Source organism: Heterocephalus glaber, unplaced genomic scaffold, assembly GCF_053883595.1.
Source record: "Heterocephalus glaber isolate CG9 unplaced genomic scaffold, H.glaber_assembly_v1.0 deba00000594, whole genome shotgun sequence".
NCBI classification, from domain to species: domain Eukaryota; kingdom Metazoa; phylum Chordata; class Mammalia; order Rodentia; family Bathyergidae; genus Heterocephalus; species Heterocephalus glaber.
Genome location: NW_028258151.1, coordinates 25,294,939 through 25,308,077, shown reverse-complemented (window position 1 = coordinate 25,308,077; position 13,139 = coordinate 25,294,939). Strand labels below are relative to the sequence as shown.

Below are 13,139 nucleotides of genomic sequence, written 5' to 3'. Positions count from 1 at the left end.
GAAAGAGGTTAGGCCTCTCAATGTGAAAACCGACTTCTACCAGACCCACTGGCTGCCGGTGTAAATACTGGTTCAGATGTGAAACCAAAATCAATTCTGCTTTCACAGCTATTTAAGATCATCATTTTGACTGACAAATTGTGCAGCAAGAAGGAAAAGCCTGCATTTGCATTACTGAAACTCTTCCCTTCCCTAATCTGTTTGCAAAATCTGGTAAGATTTTCAACAAAAGATAGTTTCTTTCATAACAATTCTACAGCCATGGGAACAATTCTTTCAAAACAAGACTCCACATCTTATATTCTTGTCATTTATTTCTTCAGTCTAAAGGCAAAATGCACCAATACAGATTTACTGATGCCTAACAAAGCACCTTATGCATAGTGAATTCTCAACCAATACTTGGAGACAGAAAATGAATTTTCTGCATCTCAGTCCTTAACCTGAACAGCAAGCTATCAAAGTCTACCTGCCAACTAACATTGTGGATGATGTAAACTAAGTACAATCCTTACCCTAAAAAACTACCAGTTGTTACACATATAAGTCTTTGACCTATAAAACCAGAGAATGGTCAAGAAAAAAACTGAATGGCTCTAAGTATAAAGAAGACAGATTTATAAAAGGTAAAACAAGGGCCAGGGATTTAGCTCAGAGGCACTGCCCCTGCCTCGCAAGCGCAAGGCCCTGAGTTTGATCCCTGGTACCACAAAAAAAAAGGCAAAACAAAATATGAATTAAAAGAGCCTGGGAGGGCATATGTCATGAAGAAAACTAGTGCTATTTTATGATCATAGGTATGTTATTTATGTACATACTCACATGCTCCCAGAAGGAGAAATTATTGTATTCACTGATGGTGGGAGAGGAATTCCTGAAATGCCCTGCAAAACTTTCTAAAACTAAAGTCTCATAAGAGACTTAATCCAATCTAAATTATTGTGTCTAAAACAACCAAAAGCCTTGGTTATTTCTTAACCAAATGTCACTATGTTGGTTGGCATGAACTCTACAGTCAAGACAACAACTTCCAAAAATGAATTCTGAAGTTGCATTACAAGAATGGTTGAAACATTTTAATCTCTTCTTTCTCAATTACATGTTAAGAATTTCTACTATTATACACTATTTATGCCATTTGTCTTTCTGTATTTAGTCAACGATCAGCAAGACAAAGGCTATATCCATGTAAACTAATAAATTGAAAAGCGAGCAATCTACTTTGACCTCTGATAACTTGGACTACAATAATACTTAACTTGTCTGACATATTTGTAAAATTGACCAATCTATTTGCTTCCTACCATGTAAAGTGGTCACAGTTTTCTGAGAATTTGGACTTCTACAACCAAAAAGAGCATGGGATAAGAAATGCTTTAGCCATTGAGGCCTCTTGTACACGTAACTGCCAGCTATGACAGTCTCAGTCAGTAATTCTTTTTCTAAAAATTACTGAAGACCCAAAAAGCTTTTATTATTTATATGGATTATCACTATTAACATTTGCCATAAGACTGATACATATTCCAATATTACTTATAATATCATTAAAATAATTCTATTACATATCAAAAGTATTTTTATGAAAATTGTATTTTCTAAAAAACTAAGAAGCACTGTTTTACATTTTTTCAAATCAATTTTAATGTCTGCTTTAAATGAAGAAAGCCAGATTCTATATTTGTTTCTGCATTCAATATCTGAAATATGCTGTTTCAGCTGAAGCAAATGAAGAAAATCTAGTCTCACACAGAAAATAGCTGGAAAGGGGAGAATTAAAATCTTTTTATGTGATTGTGAATATTCTTCTTGATACTATACCAGCACCTAACAAATGATAGTTTTTTAAAGGTTGGTTTTAATGAATAATCTGAAAACATATCATTGCATTTTTCAGTGACATTAAAATCTATTGGTCTATCTTGCAATTTGAATGAATATTCCCTCTGTGCATAATTTTGTAACATCATGAATTGTTTATTTGGAAAATATTGATTCACTGTGTTAGGCAGATCTTCCAAATGTTGACATATTTCATTATGCAGACTAAAAATCCCATCAGTTAATATCACCAATTTTACCAGAATAGCCTCCAAATATTTGAGAAGCCATCAAGCTCATAGTATTGGATACAAGTTTTCTAAAAATCTAATTTTCATTTGATCTATTGCCAATTTCATCATTCATTTTATCATTCATAGCAGCATCATTCATTTTTGAGAACCAGTTTTTCAGTCATTCTTTCAAGTAAAAACAGGCATCTATTAAAGAGAAAAACTAGTCTAGCACATCACTCAGTCACCTGGGGTTCTTTCACAAGGCAACCACTTCCAGACACAGTCAAAATGCTATATGGGAACTTGCTGTTTTTTCACACAAATCATTAAAAAGAAGTATGTTAAAGGATCAAGATTTAGTAAAATTAATGATTTTTGCTACTTCATCAAGAACATTTTCGTTATAAACTGGCATTCATTGTGACCATAAATCAATGACAATAAAGACAGTGACTGCTTGTGCAGTTTGGTACCATTATGACTCACCCTAAGCCAGCAGCATCATCCGCTTCACTGTTCTGCAAAATCAGTGTGAATGTCAATGCATCTGACATGCAGACCTCAGGGTTTTCCAAGGGTTCCCAGATTACATCCTCAGGGACCCATTACTCTAGTTAATATCACTAGTTAATATTAATCCAACCCTCCCACCAAGAACAATTAGAAAAGCTGAATAAATTACCAAAAAAAATCCAACTATTTGAAAGCACTGGAGAGTGTCCAAGGTAGCCCATGAACTGAAGAGCCCATTAAAAAAAAAAGCACTTTGCAAAATAAATGAAAGAGTAGATAGCCATAAAGAATGAGAAATTAGAGACATTTATAGCTAAATGGATGCACATTGAGGCCATACTCTTAAGTGAAATAAATAGGACACACATGTGTAAATACCAAATAGTTTCTCTGGTATAAGAAACTGAAAGTGTAAATAAGGATTAAAATGAATAATTGATAATGTGAAATAGGAAGAAAAGGTCCAAAGGGGTAGGAGAAGTGGGAAGGGTAGGAGAAAGGAAAGAAGGGAAAGGAAAAAATATAAGAAAAAAAATGGAATCAAAGCCTTTGTAAATAGGGAGGGGTGGAGGGATTAAAGGGAGGACAGGGGAATGGGGAAAAAATAAGAACTAAAATACAGCATGTAAAGGTACAAGTTCCTAATGATGAATGTAATTGTATTGTACACCTAAAATGTACCAATAAAAGAATTTAAGAGTAAATGGAAGAGTAGAAAAAATTTAAAATTTTTAAATTATTTAAAAAACTAACAAAAAAATTAAACAAGTAACTATTAATAGAGTATCCTTGTAAAATATAGACTTTTTCCCCTGCAAGATTTTGAGTGATCTCTGAAACCAAAGAATTTTTAGCAGTCTTTTTCATTTTTTTTTCATTTTTTATTAGTACATATTTGCTATACATAATGATCACATTCATCAGAGGGAATTTGCACCTGTACATATGTCTTAATTCTTTCTTCCACATCCCACCTTCAACCCTTCTTCCTCACCCCATTTACAAGAGCTTTGTTTCCATTTTTTTCTTCCATCATCTTCTAGTTCCTCTTTTCTCTTACTTCCCTTTCTTCTCCCACCTCCCTTGTTCCTTTTCCCATTCCAACAAGTTCCTCCTATTTTCCAATACCCTCCATTTACCCTTTGCATTTCTCACATAAGAGAAACAATGTGATATTTAAACTTTTGTGTCTGATTTATTTTATTTAAAATTATGGGGCTGGGGATTAGCTCAGTAGCAATATCCCTGCCTTGCAAGCACAAGGTCCTGAGTTTGATTCCTGGTACCGGAAAAAATAATAATAAAATAAAATAAAATAAAATAAAATTATGGTCTCACAGTGCATCCATTTACCTAAAACTTTTTCCTTCTTTATGGCAGAGTAGTACTCCATTGTATATAAATACCATATTTTTTTTTATCCATTCATCTGTTGATGGCATATGGGCTGTTTCCAACATTTAGCAATTATAAATTGTGCTGCTATAAACATAGGTATGCATATATCACTGTGGTATGATGCTTTTAACTCAGGAAGATACCTAGAAGGGGAACAGCTGGGTCAAATGGAATTTCCAGTTTTCATTTTTTGAGGAATCTCCATATTGATTTCCACAGTGGTTGTACCAATTTAGACTCTTACCAACAATGGAGAAGGGTTCCTTTTTCCCCACAGCCTTGCCAGCATTTGTTATGGGTTGATTTCTTGATGATAACCATTCTTTCTGGAGTGAGATGGAATCTCACTGTTGTTTTAATTTGCATTTCTTGAATGATCAGTGACGCTGAACATTTTTTCATATATTTATTTGCTGTTTGTACTTCTTCGTCTAAGAAGTGTCTATTCGTTTTAGATGCCTATTTTTTGATTGGGTCTTTAAATTTGGATGTCTGGTTTTTCTTGTTTGGTTTTTTTTTTGAGTCCTTTATATATTCCAGAGACTTGTTCATCTGTTTTGTTACTTTTGCTACTCATTCAGAAAGTTCATCTGGGTGGCTTTTGATTTCTTCCACCTCAGTGCCTCCTGGATTTGCCGTGGACAAGTTGGGGGTGTTAAGTTGCATCTTGCTTGATTCTTTTCTCATTTTCTTTTTTGTTTGTTTGTTTATTTGTTTTCTGTGCTGAGGCTTGTAAACTGTTTATTGTCAGTAGCTTTGTTATTAGTATCAAGATCTCATAAGGAAATGATTACTTTTCAGAGATGTTTTCTAGGTATAGCCGGCTTTTGGCCTTTTAAACAGTCCCAGGATCCTGCCTCTTCCATTTATTAAGGATAAAAGGTTGCAGCCTATTTGACTTAGCACCCAGTTCTTCAGTACTGCCCTGTAGTATTGTTTATGACCCCCGGATAATGTAGGTATTGGCATACAAAGAAGATCAATTGATCACGACAACTCTGTCACCTTGGCTAAAATAATACAATCAGCAATAACAATAGTGTCACACACACACTGGAAAAAACAAACTGTGATAACTAATAATTTTCTACCTTTAACTCTAGGTATAAGATTTATAGTTATATAACAAAATATAAGACAAATCAGAAAATTATATATAGTAAATATCCACTCAGAGCTATTCTACACTAACGAAAGAAAATTTAAAACGGACAAGAGGAAAACATAGATAAATGAAAGAAAAAAAGGGGGTTGGGGATGTAGCTCAGTGGCACAACACCTGCCTGGCAAGCACGAGACCCTGAGCTTGATCACTGGTACAAAAAAAGAGATGATGACGATAATGAAAAAGAGATTAGAAGCAAGGCTGAATGACAAAGGAAGATTATCCAAGCCTCAGTACTTAAGATTACTGGTGAAGAAGACAGGAGAGAAGGAAAAAAGGAGACCACTAAAACAACAAAACCAAACAAAAAAACTAAAATAATGTTCACACTCACAAAAACAAAAACAAAAAATCAATTGAAAACCAAACAAACAAAAAATTTGTTAAAGACCAAAAGTAAAGAAAAAAAAAAGATAGAAACAAATTTCTCTATGATTTCAAGCCTGTGGTTATCCTCTGGGGTCTACAGTTTTGTGGCAAAGTCCAAATCAAGGCGTGACTCTGCTCTCACTGGTAGACAAGGGAGGCAGTCAGAGTCCAGATCCAGGCTGGATAATCCCAGCAAGGCAACAGTAGGATTAGGTGGTGTGCAGGTTCTGAGACTTTCAAATCCACAGAAATTCACAGTGAACCTGGCCTCTGGTTGTGGGGATATGGCCTGAGTCATTTAGCTCATAGCACACTGGGTGTCTCTTGCCAGCCTGACTATGGCTCCCTGACCACGAACATCTCCCATGGTTGTTCCTCACCCAGTCACTGTGGGAGTTTAACAGTGGGAGCCCTGAGATGAAGCCACCCCAAGGCTTCTCTGAGTCCCAGGTTCAGTTGCCCCCTCCCTAAATGGCATCCGACAAAGCACTCTCTCCAGGTGATATGGCAGACACTTAGACTGGAGCCACTCACCAGCTGTTGTACTCCAAGGCATCCACTGCTCTATTCCTCTGTTCCATTTCTCCCTGAGAGCTTCTGCAGTTGCTGCTTTCACTGTATCTCTAGAGTCAATCTTCCTTTCTCTTGACACAAGCCAGGAGCCAGGGAAAAACTGCAGATTTCCCCTTCCTTTTTCTGCATTGAGGTCTTTCTCTTCAATTTCTCTGTAGGCTCCAATTTTCCTATCAGATCCTTCTTGGGTCCCAGGGATCCAGCTCCCTCTTTCTTTTCTTTCCCAAGTTGTTATTTTCCAGTGTCTGGATTCTGAATCTTGGAGAGGCTGATTTAAAACTCCCTACCACTCCACCATCTTTCCAGAAGTCCTGTATATATGCTAGAAATTATTTTTTTGTCTGAGGAGTAGCTAGTAAAAAAATTTTTCCATTCTGTGGGTTGTTTCTTCAGTATGTTTGTGGTCTCTTTTGCTGTCCAAAAGCTTTTTAATTTGATTTGATCCCAGTTGTTGATTCTTTGTAATATTTTCTGTGGGATCAGGGTTTTGTTCATAAAATCTTTTCATACACCTATGTCTTCAAGAGTTTTACCTACTCTGTCTTCAGCAGATTGTTTGTTTTTTGTTTTATTTTGTTTTGTTGGTACTGGGGATTGATCTCAGGACCTTGGGTTTTCGAGGCAGGTGGCAGCACCACTGAGCTAAATCCCTGGCCCCAACTGTTTCTGTTTTTATACTTAGATCTTTGATCCATTTCGATTTTAGTTTAGTGCATAGTGAAAGATATAGTCTAGATCTAGTTTTTGACATGTGGAGATTCAGTTTTTCCATTTGTCAAAGAGGCTACCTTTCTTTCAGTGAAGGTATGTGGCCCCTTTGTCAATGATAAGATAGCTGAGTGTGCTTAGAGTTGTTTCTGCATCTCCTATCCTGTTCCACTGACCCTCAGGTCCGTTTTTTGCCTGAACTATGCTGTTTTTATCACAGCAGATTTACGGTATAACTTCAAATCAGAGACTCTAATGCCTCCTGCCTTGAACAGTCTTAAGTGTAAAATAAATAAAATGTCTACATTGGCTGAAATGTGCCATTTTTTTCTACCTCAGACCCTCAACACATGCTGGCCCTTATGCTGGCCCTGTATTCTCTTATCTGCCCCTCATCCTTGCCTCCCATCCCTCATCTAGTTAGGCTCTCAGAGAGCTTTCTGTGATCCCACAAATTTAAATTCCCATACCCTATACTCTCATGTGATCCAGAACAATATATCATCATATATTTGTGATTATATGGTCCATGTCTGATTCTTCCAATTAATTAGGAATTGTATAAAGATAAAAAATTGGCCATTTTATTCTTCATTATATTCTAGGCACCAACCACAGTTGTTAAATGTTTGTTGAATAAGAATTTCTGGTTAGGGCGTGGGGGGTAGCTCAGTGATGGAGTGCCCACCTAGCATGTGCAAGGCCCTGGGTTCAAGTCTCAGTACCAAAAAAAGTAGCAGGAGAAGGAGATGGAGGAGAAGAAAGAGGAGAAATAAGAAAAGGAGGAGGATGAGGAGATCATCCTCATCATCACTCCTGGTCACACAATCCCTGAAGGTGCTTAACATTGAAGATAACCAAAGAACTAAAGGGAGTGGCTGATACCCTCATTTATATGCACTCACCTACTAACTGACTGCAAGCAGGGGAAAACCTGCAAATGAAAATCAAACAAGACTGCCAATTGTTGAGCACCAGTCAGTGACTGTTCTCATTCAACACCATTAACCACAGCATAAGTGCCCTGCTGGCCAACAGACTTGGAGAAGACAGTAAGATTTTGAGATCTCAACCTCAAGAAAATCTCTTCAGCCAATTAGGCTTACCCAGAGAAGAGGTTTTCTAACTGGGGAGGCAAGTTTATAAGAGTGTGTGTGTGTGTGTGTGTAATGAATGGAGAATCTTTCCTATTCTAATGGCCACAGAATAATAACTAAGAGCTATTCCAACTTATTTTGCTGGATAACACTGAGCCACTGGTGTGTGGCATGACAGTCACTAATGACTACCTTATCTCAAATTCAAAGGAGGAAAAGGTCGCTAACTTGATGTTATATAAACACATGGCACCAAATTTTCTAGCAAGCGCTACCCTCAGACAACCATACAATATCACTGCACAAAGTTGCCTCCTCTGAAAACTGTCCCCACTCTCCACCTGGGTTGCCAAAATAATAAGGCAAATACTGAGAAAGAATCATGTTCCTGAATCTTGGAGAATATTTATGAGAGTAAGGTGAACAAATAAAATCAATAGTAGAAAAACAATATGCAACCCACTTCCTTGTTGCCCTAGGCAAATCTGTTGCTTAAACAATAACAACAGAATCTAATCAGTAAACCTCCCAGCTGCCAAAATTATACAAGCAACTTGCCTATTTAAAATGTCACATTTCCCATCTGATATAAATATTTGCCTTCTGCTCACATTCCTGAAGTGTAATACAAATTAGGCTCAAACTGAAATCCACCTTGGCACAAACTATTTAATTTCTTTTTTCCTTTCAAGTGACCCAGATTGTGCATTATGAAAATTGTGAAGCCCTAGTGGTCTTTTCAGTAATTAGAATAGATCACTGAAGCCTGGATCAATTTTCAGCCCAGGATTTGCACATTATTTTACATATGGGAAGGTCCTGACTAGTTCATTCAAGTCCACTGAGTCTAGGTTCAACCTCACTAACCTTTTACACATAAACGCAAGATATCTGACCTCTGGAAAAAATCATACTAGTGAGATGTCTTTAGTCAACTTTTTAAGTAAAGGAATAAGTCTGGTAATTAGAAGGTGCAACTTGAAAAAATGTTTAGTGAAAATAATGAAAAAGGTTAAAAGTCTATTTTACAAGATTGATACAACAAAAACCAGATTTGTTGACTATGTTGGTTTGTTAGTATACAGTTGCTGGCAGAAAATGAAAAGCTTAAACTATCACAAAAACACCCAAATAGGCACTGACTTTTCTGCCCACCTATAAAATTTATTTTATACTGTAAATGTATTATACGCAGACTAGAAACATTGGGCTTGAAGTGTCATCCTGTCATTCTAACTACCTTAGAATCGCCTGGGGTATTGGCCAAAACTGTAGATCACTAGATGCCACCAAAGACCTTGTAAATCAGACTCTTGGGAGCAGGATGTAGGAATCTGCATTTTTTTATGGAAAGTCCCTCCCCAAATCACCAAACCCCAAGCTGTGAGCTGAATCTACAACTGTAACTTCTTGACAGCCTTTGGCTCTCCTTTGTAGTCCAACAGAAGTCCCTCCGCTACTCTTACAAAAATTCAGAGCCTGCCAAGGATTTAGCTCAGTGGTTTCACCACCTGCTGCACAAGCTCAAGGACCCAAGTTCGATCCCCGGTACCAAAAAAAAAAAAAAAAAATTCAGAGCCACCTAGAGTATGAGGCTGGAGAACTCTTCTTGCAAGATATAATTCCTTTAGATCTCTGATCTCCTTTATATAAGTAACTTCAGAGTTAACTGGTTAATAGAGTGATGGAGAAACAACTCCTTCAGTGGAGTAGTGAGCTGTTTGAGACCAGAATAAAAATGTTAATTGCTTCTAATTAACAAAGCCTCAGCAATTCAAGAAGCCAAAGAACCCAGAGCAAAGGTTTAGAGATCCAATTTACAAATAGTCATCCCTAAACTTTTACTCCCAGCCACTTTTACTCTTCTGATTATGAATAAACTATCCTTTTCCAACAAAAATGGCCATATTCCATGTTTATGACTAAGTAAAAACTGTAAACAACAGTTAAATGTCAACTGACTGCCCCTAAAATTTAACAATGATGTTGAAATATTCTTGCATATTGAATGAAGAATGAGTGTTTTCAAAACAACACTAATTTTAAACATATTTCACAGATCCTTTGATCAACAGAGGATACCTATGCTTAGGTAGAAATGTTAACCAGGAAAGGAAAAAGTCCTCATCTATATAAACATCAGCAGACTAGCATTAAGCCTCTTCCAGTCCAGACCATACTGGAACACACCCAGAAGAAATGTTTTTCTTTAGTCTTAAGTGTTTAAGTTTACATATTTAATAAATATTTTCTAAAAGAAAAAATTTGAATTTTATTTATTTTTATGATCAATTCTGATTTTTTTATGATTTTATGGCCAATTAATATTTTGTGTGTCCCTCAGATAAAATAACCTCAATTTACAACATTGCATTTCTAGGAAATAAGAGGTTGCCTTTATAATAGCTGTTCTGAAACAATTATTCACGAATCACTTATGTGGTGAATTGTAGACATGCAGTAGGGCAGCTTTATTTCACTTAACTCCAAAGGTTTTATAATCCTCAAGAGGCTTTCACCAAACTGGTGAGACCTCTGTTTTTGAAAAAGAAATTTCACAACTTCAGTCTTTCCTACTTCAGGGGAGGTGGAGGTAAGGATTGGCCTACCCCAATAAAAGAAAAAAGAACGCTGTCTAAAGCCTCAATGGTAGTTTCGAGAAAGAGGTGAAGTATGAAAAAGAAATAGAAAGCATACCTTTGCTCGTTTGGGGCTTCATTTCATCTACATCCAAATCTTCTAAATCTAAGAAATTGTTCACCTAGAAAAAGAAGTAACATCATTTTATGCATATTAGACTTTTAAAAAATGCAGTGAAGTCATGAATCCACTTCCACAACACTCAGCTGAGCAGCTGAATCTACTTTCTCATTAATTCTTAAGTCCCAGCTCAAAGCTTTTGTGTTCCTGTGCTTTCCCATCTGAAAGCAGCAGTAAATTTGGAAGCTGGCCTGGATTTTATAGGCAATATAGTCATCTCTCTATAGTGAAAGGGGGAAAAAAAAACAGGCTGCAAGTTTTTCAAAAGGAACTTTGTTCCAGATTCTAACTCAGAATATACACCACAATCATGATGGTCCTAAACAGGACTTCTGTTTTTTGTTTCTCTTGTATTGCATCTCAAGGAAATAGTGGTAGTAGATCTGGCTGTCATCGTAATGGTGTGCTGTAAGAATATAGCACTCTGAAAAGCCAGACAGAAGAAACTAAAGAAAGCAGGAGAGAAAGGTTCATTCAAAACAAAATCATCCTGCCCCACGTAAATCACAAGAGAGGTGAGCAGGGTGAAAAAATCAAGTGTTCTCTCTTTCGAACAAATAAAACTGAAAATTACTTCAAAGGTAAAAAACACAGCAAATGACCTTTACAGAGACAATAGCATCATTTCAATGAAAAACAATTCCATATGGAATACTGCTTTCCACTGCAAGTTGACAATCAGACATTTTAGATTAACAAAATGCCAACATTTCAGACATGTACTAATGCATCACAGAGGAATATCAAAGAGTGTAAGAAAATGATTTCACCACTGGCATGAATGACAAGTATTAAAGGCATAAGGTTATGATGCTTTTTATGCTCATGACCTAAACATGCGCATAACAAAATACCTTAAAATTACATATTTAGATTTCATAATTGCAATTCAAAAGACAGACTTTTTCCCCTTACTCTACTTGTAATAGCCAGACCACAGCCATTCCATAGGAATTTAAAATGGTAGTTTCCATTGCTTAGAAATATAAAACTGCAATTATTACTTGGCATCCCAATGACAGCAAAAATATATCTTCTATATGAATGTTTCAGTACTAGATCCTGTTGTATTGTCATTTTCTGAATGGTCTATGCTAAGGGGGACTGGAGACACATTTTTCTATTAAAGCACCCCTTCCATGTGTTAAAGAAAATATATCTAAAACTCAACCAAGAAAAGATAGTTTTAAAATATTAAAACACCAATTTAAAAAAAAAAAAAGTCAAGGACCAAATCTGCCAAACTCTCCAACTTTATACAAAGGAAAGCAAATGAGTTTGTGGTTTTGTTTGTTTGTATTTTTCTGCCATAGAAGAAAGCTAAATTATGCCTTACCTTCACCTTTCCTGCCCGGTTCAGATCACCTTGAAAGAAACTGCCAACCTTCTGGCCTTCATCCAACACTATCTGAAAATACAGTGAGGACATGTGGATGGGAAAACAAAGTAACTGATCTTATAGCTTTTTTAGTTGTTGTTAGTTAGCTCTATATGAAAGACCAGATTCTCTATCAGCATAGAAGTGGTCAGACAGTAAGTTTCAGAAGTCTCACAAGACCCATCTACACTGTAACCCACAGTAGATTACCTAATCCCAGAGTTCTTGTGTGTAAAACAAGGATATTCTTCACCTCCTCTCCCATCCCAAGGAACCTCTGATGGACAAATCAGAAAACTTTAACATAATATTTTCTTGTTAGAAAATAATTGTCATTCAATAATCATTTGCTTCTTACAAGCTGATCAAACACACAATATGCAGTATAATCCAAATACTTGCTCATAAAGTGTAAATCCTCAAAGGGAAAAAGTTCATCTCTCACAATCATCTTACTGAAAGTAAGATCTGGAAATAAAGGTTTACAGATTTATTGGCCTCTGCTGCATATAAACACATTTCCAACACAGAGATTTTTGTTTCCTTGTATAAAATCACAATCACTTCCACAATTTGATCACAATACCAATGGGAGACAAGATAAGGCAGAAGTAGAAACTCAAATGGCTTGAAAGATAGAATAGTATCCACTATCATTCTTTAGTAATTAAAAAACATGGCCCAGGAAAATATGAATGGTCTATAAAGTCTTGAAGATTAGGAAGAAAGCATCCAACATTTATTGACCAAATCTTGGAAAACCAAGATAATAGTTCCTCTATCTTTAAGTTTGAAGAAGATTGTCTTAGTTACTCTTCTCATTATTAAGACAAAATACTTGACACCCAAAGTTAAAGGAGGAAAGGTTTATTTATCTCAGAGTTTATAGAGGTTTCAGTCCATAATCAACTGGCTCTAAGGTAGGGTGGCATGGCAGAGGGGCATCACAGAGGAGAAACAGTTTGTGGTCAGCAGAAAGTAACAAAGCAACAAGGGACAACCACAGCTCTTTGTATCCCTTGTATCTTATCCAGGCTACTTAGGGCGTAGCACTCTCACCTTTAATCCTAGTGCTCTTGATCCTAGCATTGCACCATGAATCAATTCCAGTGTCCCACACA

The 13,139-nt window shown here is 36.4% G+C and overlaps 1 protein-coding gene across 4 annotated transcripts in view; it reads right to left on the bottom strand.

Annotated features, from left to right (window-relative positions):
* Positions 1-13,139, bottom strand: part of Iftap (intraflagellar transport associated protein) — a 73,526-nt gene that overhangs the window by 15,917 nt on the left and 44,470 nt on the right. For all 4 annotated transcript variants that reach the window (XM_021264333.2, XM_004852011.4, XM_004852012.4 and 1 more), the window contains 2 exons: positions 11,977-12,048; positions 10,578-10,641 (listed from right to left, as the gene is read on the bottom strand). In XM_021264333.2, coding sequence (XP_021119992.1) covers positions 10,578-10,641; positions 11,977-12,048 — 136 coding nt within the window. The remainder of the gene's footprint in view (positions 1-10,577; positions 10,642-11,976; positions 12,049-13,139) is intronic.